Raw genomic sequence first — 15,476 nt, forward strand, 5'->3', positions numbered from 1 at the left:
CCAGACGAAAACCTGCTTTTATTAACCTCTGATGCTCCAAGTTGCCTTCAAGCAGAAATCGGAAAAACCAGTCCTCCCTTTCACCAGTGCTTATTCCGGGTCAGTTAAGCATGGCATAGTGAGGTCGTCTGCCAAGTCCTCATCCCTCAAGTCGTCTACGTTTCTGCAAGAGGAACCTCAAGTTTCAGCATCAGAGGTTTTTAGAAGCTGCTGACACATTTCGTTCCACGCTTGAGAGTTTCCTTCTCAGGTCACAACTTCTGCAAGCTGATAAAGGTTGTTTCGCTGTTCCTTCCTAGATGCACAGTTTCGCTCATCAGTTAATATCTATTGCTATGAAGTTGGACATGAGGGTGTTTTTTTCTTGTCGTGTGCGCCTAAAGCAGATGTGTAAAAAGGAAAATTAGAATGACAGTTTGAGAAGGTGCAATTTTGAACATGCCGTAAATTTCTTAGTGTGCGAATAAAGAAATGCTTATTCAATTCCACTAATCTGCAGTAGTCAGCACAATGAACAAACTGGGAGATACGTTAACCATCGACTCGGAGGACACAACTTCGAAGCATCAAAAGCTTCATAGTCCTTCGTCGCATTCCCAGTGAGCTGAGTCCTTCCACCCAATCGTCATTCACAGCCGCGCGTGCGATGACCGTGCTCCTAATTTAGCTAATACTGGAATACTGGGCGGGCATAACAGCAAATTTGGTAAAAAATCATTGAAAAATTTTTTATGGGGACTGTCAACAAGAATATTTCTTCACCTTCATGGTCACTAAAAAAGACTGGGGTCGAATTCATAACACCAGAAATTACTACATTCCGGATACATCGTAGCGACGCTAGTACTTTTTCAACGCATATATTTATTGCAAATTTCCCTTTCTTTCGTCAATTTTCTGGATTTCTGGCTAGATAATGTTTAAAACTTTTTTTGGGGGGCGGGGGGCAGTTTTATATTTTGTGTCATTCTATGTTGTTGCTTAATGAAGGATGTTGGGTTTCGGTCCCCAACCTCGGAGATTTATCCTTTAATGTATTCGTATCGATACACCTACGCGCTCGTTTTCAATTATTAATATCAAATAAATGCACACCCGATTGTTTTCACACGAATTGCACGTACAAGAAATTTCTACAAAAATAATCGCGAGTCAATGACTTGTCTTAATAATGTTTATTTTCCACAAATATAATTTCCTTTGTGAGAGTTAAAGCAGGTGAAGCGTCATGCTAATTATTGTCTCACAAATCGCTTTATTGTAGTGCAAGCCAAAGGGGCTTTTGTTTATAGGTCTTGTAATTTGTTTAGTGCTCCGAACTCTATCTTTTTTTAAAGATTTATGTTAGTTTAATATTATTCATCGCTTTCTATTTGATGTTTTGAGCGTTTCTCTTAAGCGTTCTGAGACACCGTCTCGCAATGATTTTGCTATCGGCAGGGTTTCACGGCTTCGGACTTTTCGCCGCACTAGAAGTTTGTTCAAGATTCATCTGGACCGGCTTAGTAGAAACCGCGTGTTAGCAAAGGCTGTTTGAAAGAAAGCACTACCAGAGCCAGTGCAACAGCTGAGCGGCACTTGTACCGCGTATATAAAAGCGCTCGCGCGCCTCAGCCTTCGCGGTGGAAAGAAAATATGAGCTCTTTAACACGTGCACGCATTAGATTTTGAGATATTGGCAATATTCATAATAAACTGGCTACAGACACCACTATTTCTCGCTGTCTACAAATTACGACAGTATTCGCTATGAGACTCACGACTCAGCTCACTGGGAATCCGACGAGGTAAATTTGAAGTAAACACGTTCTTTTTAAGGTTTACCCCGCAAACATTCACGTTGCGCGATCGTAGCACCCCACTTCGAAATTGAGTGACTGCTTCTATTCTATGTAATCGTTTAATCTTCTCTCTCTGTTTAATTCTTTAATGTTCAAGTTGTTTCACTATCATCATTGACGATGGGCCAACTATACTGAAACCGATAATTTCTTCATAGCTTGGGCTTAAATCTGAAAATGTGCGTACTGCCCCTCTGGGTATGCGCAGTGTGGGTATATCTTCTTGATAGGACGAGGACGAGAAAGACGTCCTAGACGATGACGTTAAAGACGACGTCTAGGGCTTCGCAGTGGATTGGTCGTAATTATAAAGAAGGTCGTGGTCTCACCAATGTTTCAAATACTAAAAATAGCGACGTTTCAATTCTGCGAGCAGCGAGGAGATAAAGGTTTTTGTCAAATCTGTGTGCTTCGGCGATTTGTCCGCGTAATGACGGCGTGAATATTAGTTTAATTTTATCAATGTTCCAAAAGAACGAAAGGTGAATACTATTTTCTTATCATTAGTCCAAGTGGCAGAAGCAACAATGGGGCACTGCGACTCTCTGTAACCTATGTTTCGTGCTACGGACAGTGCGCCTGTTGCCATGTTCGAGGAGAATACAGGCGTCACCCTGACCGAATCTAGTCCGAAGTGTACGTCAGTGATGGTTGCATTCTGCAAAAAGGATTATGCAAAAAATATGTATTTTCCCCAAAAGTAAAGACGAAAGGAAAGTCCCAAGTTGTGATCTTGCATACAGACAACGCTCCGGGTTATCATGGGCCATTGACCTGAAAGTTTATTTAAGAAAGCAGTTTTAAATCGATTTCACTTCTTGCTTACTCCCCTGGCCTTGTAGTAGTAGTAGTAAGCGTTTTATTAGAAAGGCAAACCTGAACAGTTGGCCACTCCTAAAAATGGGGGCGAGCCAGTTCAGGGTTGAGGAATGTGTTAGAGGAGAGACAGATTAAAAAGAAAAGAAACAGAGAGAGAGAGATAAAAACAAAGGGAAGGAGTGGATGACTGTCACTTTTTGGCACTCTGCACTTAAGGTCGGGTACTTGTGGTACCCGACCTTTGACCACGCGGTTAAACATTCAATCAATCACATATTCTGTCAATCAATATTTGAATTAATTGATTAATTATATTTATCTCAGTGAAAAAGGAAGGAGCATAGGAGGCACGCAAGACCAGCAAGTACGACCATAAGCCGTATTCAGGCCTCCTAGCCAACTTCCTCAGCACATACGGAAATGCAAGTAAATGAAGAATGACGAAGCTTAGCGTAGGAATAATAATGAAATACTTTCACAAATGGAAAGAACGATGTGACTATAGGTTTTATGATGTCGTGTTGTCGATGTTGCCAAAAATTATTAGGAGTATATGGTGACTATGTTGGAACATTACAAAGTTTTAGCTTATAGTTACACATACGTGTTTTGTAAATAAAATAGGAGATCTCGAACATTATTAAAATTAGCAAACAACATTAGGAAACTGTTGAAGAAAACAGAAGACAAAAAAGACGCTGACATTCACAACTCAATATATATTCCAAAGAGTAGAATAAATAAAATGACACAGAATATAAAGACCCGTGCTAATAGCTAGCAAAATCTGGAACGCGAGGCGATAGCTTTAGACCTTTAACGTTTTAAAAAGGATATTTTCTTTTGTGATAAAGCCACGGATGGCTGACTGACATAGCCCGCCCCCAAACCATGTATATTAAGCGCCTCATAAATTTGTTTTAATTTTTGCCTGATATCTATCTATAATATTAGTGTTAGCCAGAGTTGGACTACATTAACAATTACGGCAGTGTAAAGGCAAGTGACCAGCTACGTTGAATTTAAGTAATAGGTAATGTTCACAAGGCTTCTTGTTAATATACCGTCCAGTCTGTCCGACATAAGTTCTACCACATGACAACCTGATGCTGTACACCACACACACGAGGTACAGGGCATAAACGATGAGACATTTTTTGTTGCACATATGTTTGGACGTCTGGAAAAACAACCGGTACGCCATATCGCTGAGCTACATGTTTTAGGTTATGCGATACCTTGTGTAAGTACGGTACCACTACCACCCGTTTTTTCTCAGCATGGCGCCTAGGGCTTACTATTTCATTTACTTTCTTAATCAAGACACTCACCACTTCACTTAACACCGGCCACGGAAACCAGGAAGAACGGAGTGTATGAATTGGGGCATTAGAGCGGTCCTTAAAGGGACACTGGCAGGGTATTTAAGCTAGCCAAGGTTTTTAGTTTGTGGGCTTCTTTACGGAAATCCCTCCACTAATATTCGCCGCCCGATCTGTATGCGCTGCACCCGTCACCCAGGGAGTGACATAACACAACGAGAAGACAGCGAATGGGTTTAGTGTACCTCCCGGTAGCTCGTCGTCGAGAGCCGGCAGTCCGGGCACGCCGACCCTTGTTGTCGCCCGTCGATCAGAGCACACAGTCGGAGTCCGTGCCCAGGCATGCGAATCGCCTTTCCCACACCAGTGCTGCGTAGGCTGGCTGTCCCGGGCTATTAATGCCCGAGTCTCGCTGCGGAATTACCCCGGGATCTTCGTAGCCCAGGTCATATGGCCAGGGCTCGCCGATTCCACCGGAGTTGCCCCAGATCCCGCTGGTGGACCGCTCCAGGGTTCGCCATGGGCCAGGCCAGGCAGTCTTGCTTTAACGTTTGTGTCCAGCTCCAGCCTCGCTCAGCACGCACTGTCTCGCACCAGCTCGTGTCTTCTCCGCCGACCGCCTGTCACGTGTCCTTTGCCTCGTCTTTCACCCTCGGCTCCCGCAAGTTCTACATGACATATGCGAACCCAGCTACCCAGAACACAAATTGCGGCTCAAAATTCGGTTTCTTTCCGCCTGAAAACCACCGATCGAGAACTGGCCGGTTCGAGTCTCGCTCACTCTCTTTTCCGTGGTCACGTGCCGTTTTCTAAGGTTTAGACACAAACACTAAATTTAATCAAAGTCGTTGGCCACTGAAGGCACACACTTAATATTAAAAATGAAAAAAAAAAAATGAAACCCATTTTTGTGGCTTCTAAAAAGCTGCAAATACGTTGATTAAAAAAACAAGTTTCACAGAGAACCGGAAGCATTCTGTGCGTGCGTCGTTTCGCGCATTGTGGGACTCGCGTGGACGGCGATGGCAGCGGGCGACGGGCGTGGCACCCTTACTTCAGAACTGTCGTTCCCGGTACCGGCGAATTCCGTCCGCCTTTGAAAGAGAAATTTGCGACCGATCAAAAGAATAGGTATTCGTCCCGTACGATACGCCCGACTACCAAGCCGACTTGCACGAAGACGTCGCCGAGCCGTCGCTCCCTTCTCGTGGCTGAAGCCATCGCTCGCGCAAACGTCAAGCACGAAGTGTGTACTTCGAGTTGAATACGCACGCGTACGGTTTCTTTACTAGGTGCGAATGTCGCCAATGCGTGGTTCGAGGCTAGAACAGGATTATTGAGGACTAGGATATCTAGGACATACTATGGGGGAATCGATACGCGGTGTGCTGTGTGCCAAGGGGAAGCCGAGACTATAGAACATGTGGTGTTGACGTTCACAGGACTTGCTCCCGCCCTCCCGTAGGGAGTGACAGATTTCGCCGGAGCACCAGGGTTCGCAGACGATAATGGAAGTATAGATGATAAATGTATTTTATAGGCAAAAAGGAGACGGAAGACTGGTGGAAATTATCTAGGGAGAATTGAACGGCGTACAACTAGATGACACGACTGGGGACAGGCAGGGCAGAGGAAAATTCGGACTCCCTCCCGCGTGGTTCCAGCCCAGAGTATCCACCCTGTCTTCCAGTGGGCCCAGTGCCGGGGTAACGCCGACCATAGGTTCGACCAGAGGAACATTGGCAACTCCCTTGCCGGGGGAAAGAGCCGGGGGTGGGGGGGGGGGGGGGGGGAGGGGAGGCGAGAAAGAGAGGGGGCGGGGCGTAAATTTGTTTTTTTCCCCTATTTCTCGAAGGTCATTCTGATGACATCCCACACCACCTGGTGATAGTCACAAAACTGCAGAGGGTAAGCAAATGGGCGAAAGAAAGAGGCATACCTTTAGTTCCTAACTGCTACGCTAGGTGGCGCAAGCTACCGCCCGATATAAGGTGTCCAGTCATTTGCATTTATGTATCCATCCCATCACCGCCGATCACAGCCGCGGGGGACAGTCGTCCTTCACCATCACCAAGCGGCTGGTCGTCTCTTCTCTCTCCGGGTGCCTCGACCTCCTCATGCGCGATCTCGGCCGATCGTGACAAGAATGACTACCAGAAGCAGTCGTGTCAGAAATAATTACAAACACGGCGGCTCTCCAACGACCTTTGGCACCACCTACGACTAATATAAACAACAAATGAATTTAAGTTTTAATGCGGTAACCCGCATCATCACATATAAAGGTTGTTTATGTTTTAAGTGAGCCCTGATTATTTCATTGAATGAAGAAGAACGAAAACAATCCACAAATTTATACATATTTTTTCTCTATTTTATTACGTCTTATCTAGCGCACAAAATAATCCAGGCAAAAAAATTTCAGGATCACAATCAACCTAAAAATTTTCGTCTTTTGATTTTTGCGTATGCAGGCAATTAAAACTGGTGATTTTTCTTCTCGAGCATTTATAACAGCGTTTTGATTTCAGGTGCCGCATCTATGGAGCACCTACCGGATCAATTTTTGGTGGAAGTTCACGTGATGGTGGATGAGCATCATTACAAAGTGTTTAGCCAGAGAGAAGATTTAGTAACTTATTTGGCACTCACCATTGTACTAGTAAGTTATATTTATCCTGTAAATATCGGCTTTGATGGGTTCTTTTCAAAATGTAGCTTTTGATCAACCGCGGTCTGTGCCTCAGTGGGTAGGGGTCCGATCGATTACGAGGAATACTTGTTCTTGGTGAGATATACAACCTACCTTCGTTTTAAAAGAACACTTGAATAAACGAAGAGTTCGTAAAAGTGCCTAAATGACACACGTATATTATAACACAAAAAGTTTCAGCGAAGCAATATTTTACCCGCAATATTCTCGTTGCGTTACACAATTTAATTGCAGGAGACGACCCGCTCTAGAACGGCGACTTGCCCATTACTAGTGGATTCGCTTGGTTGCTCAGTCAAAGAAGTTCGCAAGCCCAATATCTACTTGTCGCCACGCCCGCTGCATCTAGTCCGCCGTCTGACCCCACCAGCTAGTCGTGCGAGCGTAAGTGCTGCAGCGCTGGACATGGTCTGGTAGAAGACACGCACTAACGCCTGCGAAGCTCCAAAGACGCGACCATGAAACCGGCGCTGCAGAATTTCATCGTACATGTCCGGTATTAAACCGTGTTGCCGCTGTCGATGTGCGTCAGAGAGCGTCCAAAGGAACTTAAAAAGAAAAAAAAACTATGCACATATTTTAGCATTTCTGTTGATGCGTTTTTTTTTTTCTTTTTTATAGCGTCTGAGAGAGGTTGACTAGGTTCGTGACGCACAATTAAAGTCCGAATTGAACATACTATCTTCGGTAAGCCAGGTGCGCTAACCAATCCTTAAACGGCAACTCCGCCGATTTTTCATAGCCCTCGATTTGACTGTAAATTAGCAGACCGTATCCATAGCCCTTTCTGACCACGTTGGCTAAACATTTTATATAAATGAACTTTGTAATGGAGGTATTTAATTTACGAGTAACTTCGGTGGTATACGTTCGAGCAGAGAACTTTCTACTGACACGTTTAAGACATCCTTACTTTTCATACTCCTGTGCGTCACCGGCGGGAGGGCGGACGCCGGCAACGTCCAGTGGTCGGGAAGCCGCTTCCTGGTTTTCCCTTTCAAAAATAGATATAATTTATTTTAATCACTTCTATGCACCCAAAAGGCATTGCATAAGGGGGAACGATGCAATAAAAAATACTTTGAATCCAACACACAAAAAATTACATAAAGTTATTACAAAATATATAAACGAAGGTAGCAATATTGTCACGAACGGCAAGTGATGAGGCGACAAAAACTGAAGCAAACTAAATGTTTATTGGGCGAACTAGCACCAAAGAGAAAGAAGGAAATAGAAGATAATAATCGAGCGTCGCGGGCGTCGAAGTCATCGTAACAGCGGGATCGAACGCTGGGGCGAGACGGACCCCCGGCTCGCCATGCGAAGCCCCTTTTGTACACACGTGCGCTTCTGGAACAATCGGCCTAGATGTTTCGGCGCGAAGAACATTCTGACCAAGGACAAGCCCAACACTGTTCTCCAATTTACCAGAACATCACTCTACACAGTCAACAAAAATGTGCAACCGCGGCCAGGCATCGAACCCTTCCCTTTTTCGTGGAAGGAATGCGCAATAATCATTAGGCCATTAGCGCGCTGCTGCTTGATCACCTTCGCGCGCGGCATTATTTCCCCCTTTAAAAAAATGCATCGTCCCGATGCAGCACAAAACGAAAACACAAATTCACAAAAAAGTGCAGCATAATCGAGAGCCATGGTTCACAGTTCACTTTTTGAAGAGTCCGAATTCCACCGTTGGTAATACGGCTTGAGCCGGACAGCGTGCACCACCTCCGGTCTTGGCTGGCGTCTTGCAGATGGGAGTGTTTCGTCGGGACGAACTTCGTAGTTCAGATCGCCGAGGCGTCGGATGATCTTGTTGGGCCCGAAATAGCGTTTCAAAAGCTTTTCGCTGAGTCCGAGGCGCGGTATCGATGTCCAAACCCATACCCGGTCTCCGGGTTGAAAGTGGACGTCTCGGCGACGAAGGTTATGCCGGCGTGAGTCGACTCGCTGTTGGTCTTGAATTGTGATTCTTGCCAGTTGACGAGCTTCCTCCGCGTGTTGAGAGATCAGCTGAGCGTTCTCGTTGCCATCATCGGTTGGCACGTGAGGCAGCATGGCGTCAAGCATCGTGGTAACCGCCCGGCTGTGTACCACTTGAAACAACGTCACTCCCGTGGTTTCTTGCACTGTTGTGTTGTACGCAAACGTAACGTACGGCAACACCTCGTCTCAGGTATTCTGCTTCACGTCGACGTACATGGAGATAATGACGGCAATCGTGTTGAGCCGCTGCATTAGTCCGTTGGTCTGCGGATGATAAGCGGTGGTTTGTCGTTGGCTGGTGTGACTGAGCCGAAGAACCTCTTGAGTCAGCTGTGCCATGAAAGATGATCATCGATCTGTGATCACCACTTCAGGTGCGCCGTGTCGAAGGAGAATGGACTCGACAAAAAACTTGACGACTTCCACCGCTGTTCCCGATGGCAGGACTTTCGTTTCGGCTTATCGTGTAAGATAATCGGTCGCGACGATAATCCACCGGTTTCCTTGCGTCGACGTTGGGAAGGACCTAAGTAAATCCATTCCGACCTGCTGAAAGGGCGTAGTCGGGGAAGAAATCGGCTGCAAGAGTCCTGCTGGCCTCGTCGGAAGCCTCTTACGTCGTTGGCATTCATGGCACGATCGTGTGCACAGATGGACTGTTTTCGGGAGTCTCGGCCAGAAGTACTTGTCACGAATACGCGCGAGCGTCCGGCTGTAGCCTGGTTGTCCAGCCGTCGGGTTGTCGTGGCATGCTTGAAAGATTTTTTCGCGAAGGCTGGCAGGAACAACCAGCAGCTAGGCAGGGTAGCTCGTTCCGAAGTTCTTCTTGAAGAGCACGACTTGCCATAGAACGAAGCTTGACAAATCTCGGGCCAGGACATGCAGAACTAAACTTCCTTGACCTTGGAGGTGGTCGATCACGGCGCGAAGTTTCGGGTCGTCTCGTTGAAGTGCTCCCATGTCGGTATCTGTAATTGCGCTGAGAAAACGGACGTCATCGTCGTCGTCGGTGCTTTTTTGAGGAGATTCGACTGGAGCCCTAGACGAACAGTCGGCGTCGTTATGCTTGTGGCCAGACTTATTCACGGTGGCTGGGTCGAGTTCTTCCAGTCGAAGGCTCCAGCGAGCGAGGCGTCCTGACGGGTCCTAGAGGTTGGCGAGCCAACAGAGAGCGTGGTGGTCCGTCACAACGCGGAACAAAATCCCGTACAGGTACGGGCGGAAGTTGGTTAACGCCCAGATGACAGCGAGACATTCCTTGTCAGTCGTTGAGTAATTTTTCTCTGCCTTGGGCAGTGCCCGGCTTGCATAAGCGGTCACCCTCTCTGCTCCGTCTTGTCTTTGGACGAGTTCCGCGCAGAGTCCGGCGTTGCTGGCGTCCGTGTGAACTTCCGTTTCCGCTGATGGATCGAAGTGATCAAGGATACAGGGTGACTGCAGTCTTTCAGTTCACTGAACGCTTGTCCTTGCTCCTCTCCCCACTGGAAGTTCATGCCGTCCTTCGTCAGATGCGTGAGCGGTACAGAAACCTTGCCAAAATCCCGAAAGAAACATCTGTAGTAAGCGCACAGCCCAAGAAATCTTCTAACGGCTTTCTTGTCTGATGCCTTCGGAAATTTAGCGACAGCGGATATCTTTGCAGGATCCGGGCTTACACCCTGCGCACTCAGGACATGGCCCAGGAATTTGGCCTTGCCGTAAGCGAACCTCCATTTCGACAGCTTTAGTGTCAGTCCAGCATTCTGGAGAGCCGGTAGCACGGCTCGCAATTTTCTCAGCGGCTCGCCAAAGTCGCTTGCGAATACCAGGACGTCGTCGAGATAGACGAGACAGCTTTGCTATTTGCAGCCGGAGAGAACTGTGTACATTACGCGCTGAAACGTCGCCATTGCTGTTCACAGTCCAAGCGGCATCACTTTAAATTCGTACAGTCCGTACGAGTGAACCCATCCCGTTTTCTAGCAATACGACGTGCTCGTACAATTTCCCCGGGGTATACTTTAAGTGCCTTTTAAAAAATCGATAACAATTTGCTCGGTTCGTTCCTATAATTCGCCGCGTTCATTTAGGATCCATTCAAAAATAATATTGCAGGCCGTTATAAGAACATTCACGTGCCCTGCTACTGTTCCAAAATTTTTACGTCACAAATAATTTCCGTAGGTTGTTATCGAGTAACTTAAAATTCTGTACAATGGCAATGATGTCGTATAGAAACCATGACTGATCGTCCACCTTTTTCTAGAGCGCAGCTCTTAGGCGTCCGTTTACGGCTTGAACGGCGTCGGCGTCGGCGTCGCCGTCGCCGTCGGCGTAACCAAGGTCACCCCAAGGTCATGTGACCCCCAGGACACGTGGTCCCCAAGGTCACGTGACCCCTATGAAGGTCGCCCTAAGATCCCTCCCAAGGTCACGTGACCCCCAAGGTCTCGTGACCCCCGAGGTCACGTGGCCCCCCTCCCCGAGGTCACGTGACCCCCCCCCGACCCCCCCCCCCCCCCGAGGTCACGTAACCCCTCCCCCTGAGGTCAGGTGACCCCCCCGGAGCATATTAAAGAATGAGGGGAGGAGGAGGAGAAGGAGGAGAAAGGGTCTGCCCTCTCCTCAGTACCCTTCCCTCCTCCTCCTCAAAAGCTGCGCTCCGATTCGGCGTTACAGGGAGTTGTAAACGGCTTTCACTTTTTTCTATCCGAATCACTCTTTTTTTAAGGTTCTGAACGCCCACTGTGATACAAATTAGCTTTTCCATAATTTCTTTATGGTAGTCTCTTGTACTCTGCAGGGGTTTGTCGAGCGTAGACTGAAGTTTGCCTAGCTGTTTGTTGGTCCTCGGATTCGTCTAGAGATGGTTTGCAAGAATGAAGAAGAAGCAAACGCACACCGTGACGAATATCAATCAGATTTTCTGTAGCGACAAACAAAGACTAGGCGACAACAAACTTTTTTTGTATTTGCGGCGCGAGCTCAAAAAATGCACCCAATACGAGCACGATAGGCAGCAAGTGAGATGCCCTCGCCAGGAGGCACACTGAACACTTAAAACAAAAACACACTTTGAGAATTGCGGCCAAGAAAACAATACTTAGAGAAAATGATGCAGTGTTCATACCCACGACATGTAAGAGACGTCTGATAAGCACTAATGTCAAGGAGGCCTCAAATCCAAAAAAGTGCAGCACAATTGTCTGTTTTGTAGCACATATAATGCGATGGTGCCGCCACCGTGGGACAGAGACTGTGTTGCAGAATAACTGGGCCAGGTGTCCGACCTTTAGCGACGGTGAAATGATGCAGAAGCTTCGCAGAAATGATCGCCGTCAAGCGCACCTTCTCTGATTGAAACTCGTGATCGTAAAGTGTAATGCTGCGAGATGTATCATACGTTTGATAGGCACGTCAGCAAACAAGGACGCCAATCCCTATTAAGAGCAGCACGACCGTCTGTTTCGTAGCAGATAACATGCGATGGTGCCACAGCTGCGGGCCAAATTTTGCGTTTCAGGATGAAGGGGCCCAATGTCCGATCTTCAGCAACGGTAGAACAACGCGGAAGCTTCGCAGAAATGATCGCCGTCGTGCGCAGTCTCGCTGGTCCAAACTGGTGGGCGTAGAGCGGAATGCTGCAAGAGATAACAGACTTTCGATAAGAACTTCAGCCAAAGAAAGCCGGAAATCTCAATAAAGAGCAGCGCGACCCTCTGATTTGCAGCAGCGAAGATGCGATGGTGCCGCCACTATGGGGCATAATTTGTATTGCAGGATGACAGGGTCCAATGCTAGATCTTCATGGACGGCTAAATGACAGAAGCTTTGCAAAAATGATCACCGACGAGCGAAGCCTTGCTGGTAGAGACTGGTGGGCGTAGAGCGGAATGCGGCGTGATGTGACAGACGTTTGATCAGCACTTCAGCCAAGGAGGCCGGAAATCTCAACGAACTGCAGTATAACGGTTAGATTTGTAGCACAAAGCACGCGGAGGTGCCCACACCGTGGGGTATGTTTTGTGTTGCCGGATGACAAAGTCTGTCCTGGCTTAGATGTCATATTTTCAGCAGCAGTTAAACGACAGAAGCTTTGAAAAAATTATCGCCGACGAGCGAAGCCTCGCTGGTCGAAACTGGTGGGCGTAAAGCGGAATGCTGAGAGAAGTAACGAAGTGCGATGAGCACTTCAGCCGAGGAGGCCGCAAAATCGATTCATTTTCAAAACTAGTGAGCCGTGTGTCGAGCAGAACACATTAGGTTTCCTCAAAATCCCAGGTGAGATGAAGGTGGTTATATATCGGTGTGTTTAAGCTGGATGCTTCGCCGTCTGAGTGCTTCACTATCATTGCTTTCGCTGTCCTTATACGCATGGCAAGAGAAGAGTCTTCAGGTCCAGTCGAGAAGTCCTTTGATCACACAGGATTGAGAACGTGTGTACAAAAGGCGAAATCATTTTCCCGTCGAATGGGCTGGAGGAGGGAGGCGTTTCGATTTGTTTTCTCTTAGTAATGCCGCAGCCTTACTTTGAAGCTCCATGACAATTGCGACCATTTCTGATGATTTTGCTTTAGTGTCATATTTTTCGCTCACTAAATACTGCAACCGGGACATCCGTGTCTGAAGAGAAAGTCCATGGCGAGCTGGGTACCAAACATTATGATCTAAACCCTCAGACAAAAAGTAAACACTTGAATGATGTATGCTAGTTTATTTCTTCCCACCCAAGAGTGAAAAGAATGTGTCACTATTTCGGGTACCTATCGATGTTATGCCAGCGGGAGACGGAATTAAAAAAAAAAAAAAAAACTTTAATTGGTCGTTTTTGGGAGCACTTGTAGTGGGCTCACTAAAGCACTGCGTGCTTTTGTGTTGTGCCTTTGGCCAGAGTCGAGGGTTTGCAATTAATGAATAGTTAATAGGCCTTATAAAGTTTGATTGAATTTATGCTAGGTTTCATTAGTTGATTATGATGATTGTTTTTCAATACTTTATATAAAAACGGATAGGAAATTTAAGAACAATCTACTATAGATACGAGGTTTTATGTGCTTGATTTCTTACTACACACGTTTCCCCAAATTACGTGATGAGAGAAGTGGGGGAAGTTTGTCAGGTCGATAAGATGATTAGTGTCTTGTTATTCTGATATTGGGTAATTATTACCTATCGTATCGCCGTGTCCTCAGTGGATGATGTAATTGGAAAGCAAGTTATGCAAAAACGGTCATTTTAGTCAAATTTTAAGGCACGAGAAGTGATCTTGCTGATTTCAACAATGGTACACAAGAATAAAGCAGAGAACTCACGAAAATTTTGCCGATGGCAACCGACACTTCAGCAAAAAGCCTGTTTTTTTATTGTATCACACTCGCGTAGATTGCTTCTGCCCACTAAACAGGCTACTGCACTAACGCCTTCCAACAGGTCATTGAGAGCTTTTCTTGTAAGTAAAGGTGCTTCACCCAACACAACCTGATAAAGGTTATCTGCCTGAATATTTTGGGCACGAAAATTAGGCCATAGACTGCGCAACTACATCGCCCCGAAATTTAAGGCACAGACATGAAGTTCTAGGCCATCAACAAATGTTTGAGGTAGGCTAACCAAATACGCAGGGTTTCAGGATGAATATCCGCCATATCAACTTAGAGGGGGCCATCCAAAGATCTCTGTCGAATATTGTTGACCATACAAATACCGTCAAATTGGTTTGAAATGAGATATACTGGAGTCAAAAATGGCTGAGCGTCCCCTGAAGTACGGCGTGTTGTTCGCGGCGGGTCAGCAGCTGCCAAAACAAACCACTACGACCGCTCGCGCGCACGGTGCTGTGTCGCTTGCAGTACAAGACACCTATTGAAAGGTGCGCACTTGTATGTGGGATGGGGCCATGAGGCTAAACAGTGGCGACGTGTCACGGGCATCCAAAAGGCGCACTCGCGGTAAGATCAATCGATGGCAGTGCCTGGGTGAGACGGAATATCCAGGCGCATGTAACGAACACGACGTTTTCGCTCTCAATATTGAATGTGTGCCCCACCAGCAAAGGCATGCATGCGTTGCCCAGCTGCTCATCAGCGAAGGACTATAGAAAGTAATGAAATTGTTTATAGGAAGGTGATCAAAAGGCAAGATTTGTCGATGCAAATTAAGAGTGCTTTGGATTCATGTCCAAAGCAAATAGAGGGCAGAAACAGCTTATTTTACATAAACGCGAAATATAACCTTTGGCCGTCGGCAAATACTACCTTGTAACGAACGTTGAGATCACAATAGAAGCACCAATGATATACGATTTAGATTGTCAGCGTTAATTCAGTATTTTACTAATCAAGAGGAACACTGACCTACGGCTGTATGAACATTATCAACGTTCATTTTATTATTTACCCTCGCTCGGTAGAGGAGCTCGTTCAGAAGATTAAAGCAAATCACAATACACAGATTTCACTAAGCGTTCCACGCATGGGTCATGCCGCCATATGTTGAGTTCAGAGGAGGCTGGCGGCAGTACACAAAACGGTCGGGCCGTCTCGTGCCCTGCGCACGCATAGCTGCAGCAAGGTCATCCCTCGTGCACAAAGACTGAAGTTCCCTGAGTGCATTGCGTCAGCGGTGGCGTAATGAAATTGGATGGTAAGATCAGCCTATTGGGTTCCCATAAGTCACTTCTCTACTACTAGGTTGCATGTCTAAATAAAAGGACCTCCAGTATTATGCCAGGCATAAAAGACGCCGTCTATTCGCTAGCTCCATGCCCCCCCCCCCCCCTCAAAAAATAAAAACAATTTTTGTTGAATAAAA

The 15,476-nt window shown here is 46.6% G+C and overlaps 1 protein-coding gene across 1 annotated transcript in view; it reads left to right on the forward strand.

Moving 5' to 3' along the window:
- Window positions 1–15,476, forward strand: part of LOC115328897 (A disintegrin and metalloproteinase with thrombospondin motifs 16-like) — a 177,962-nt gene that overhangs the window by 53,026 nt on the left and 109,460 nt on the right. Inside the window, exon 6 of the mRNA XM_040205357.1 lies at window positions 6,514–6,644. Coding sequence (XP_040061291.1) covers window positions 6,514–6,644 — 131 coding nt within the window. The remainder of the gene's footprint in view (window positions 1–6,513; window positions 6,645–15,476) is intronic.

This window comes from Ixodes scapularis, unplaced genomic scaffold (assembly GCF_016920785.2).
Source record: "Ixodes scapularis isolate PalLabHiFi unplaced genomic scaffold, ASM1692078v2 PGA_scaffold4__175_contigs__length_147842914, whole genome shotgun sequence".
Classification (NCBI taxonomy): Eukaryota; Metazoa; Arthropoda; class Arachnida; order Ixodida; family Ixodidae; genus Ixodes; species Ixodes scapularis.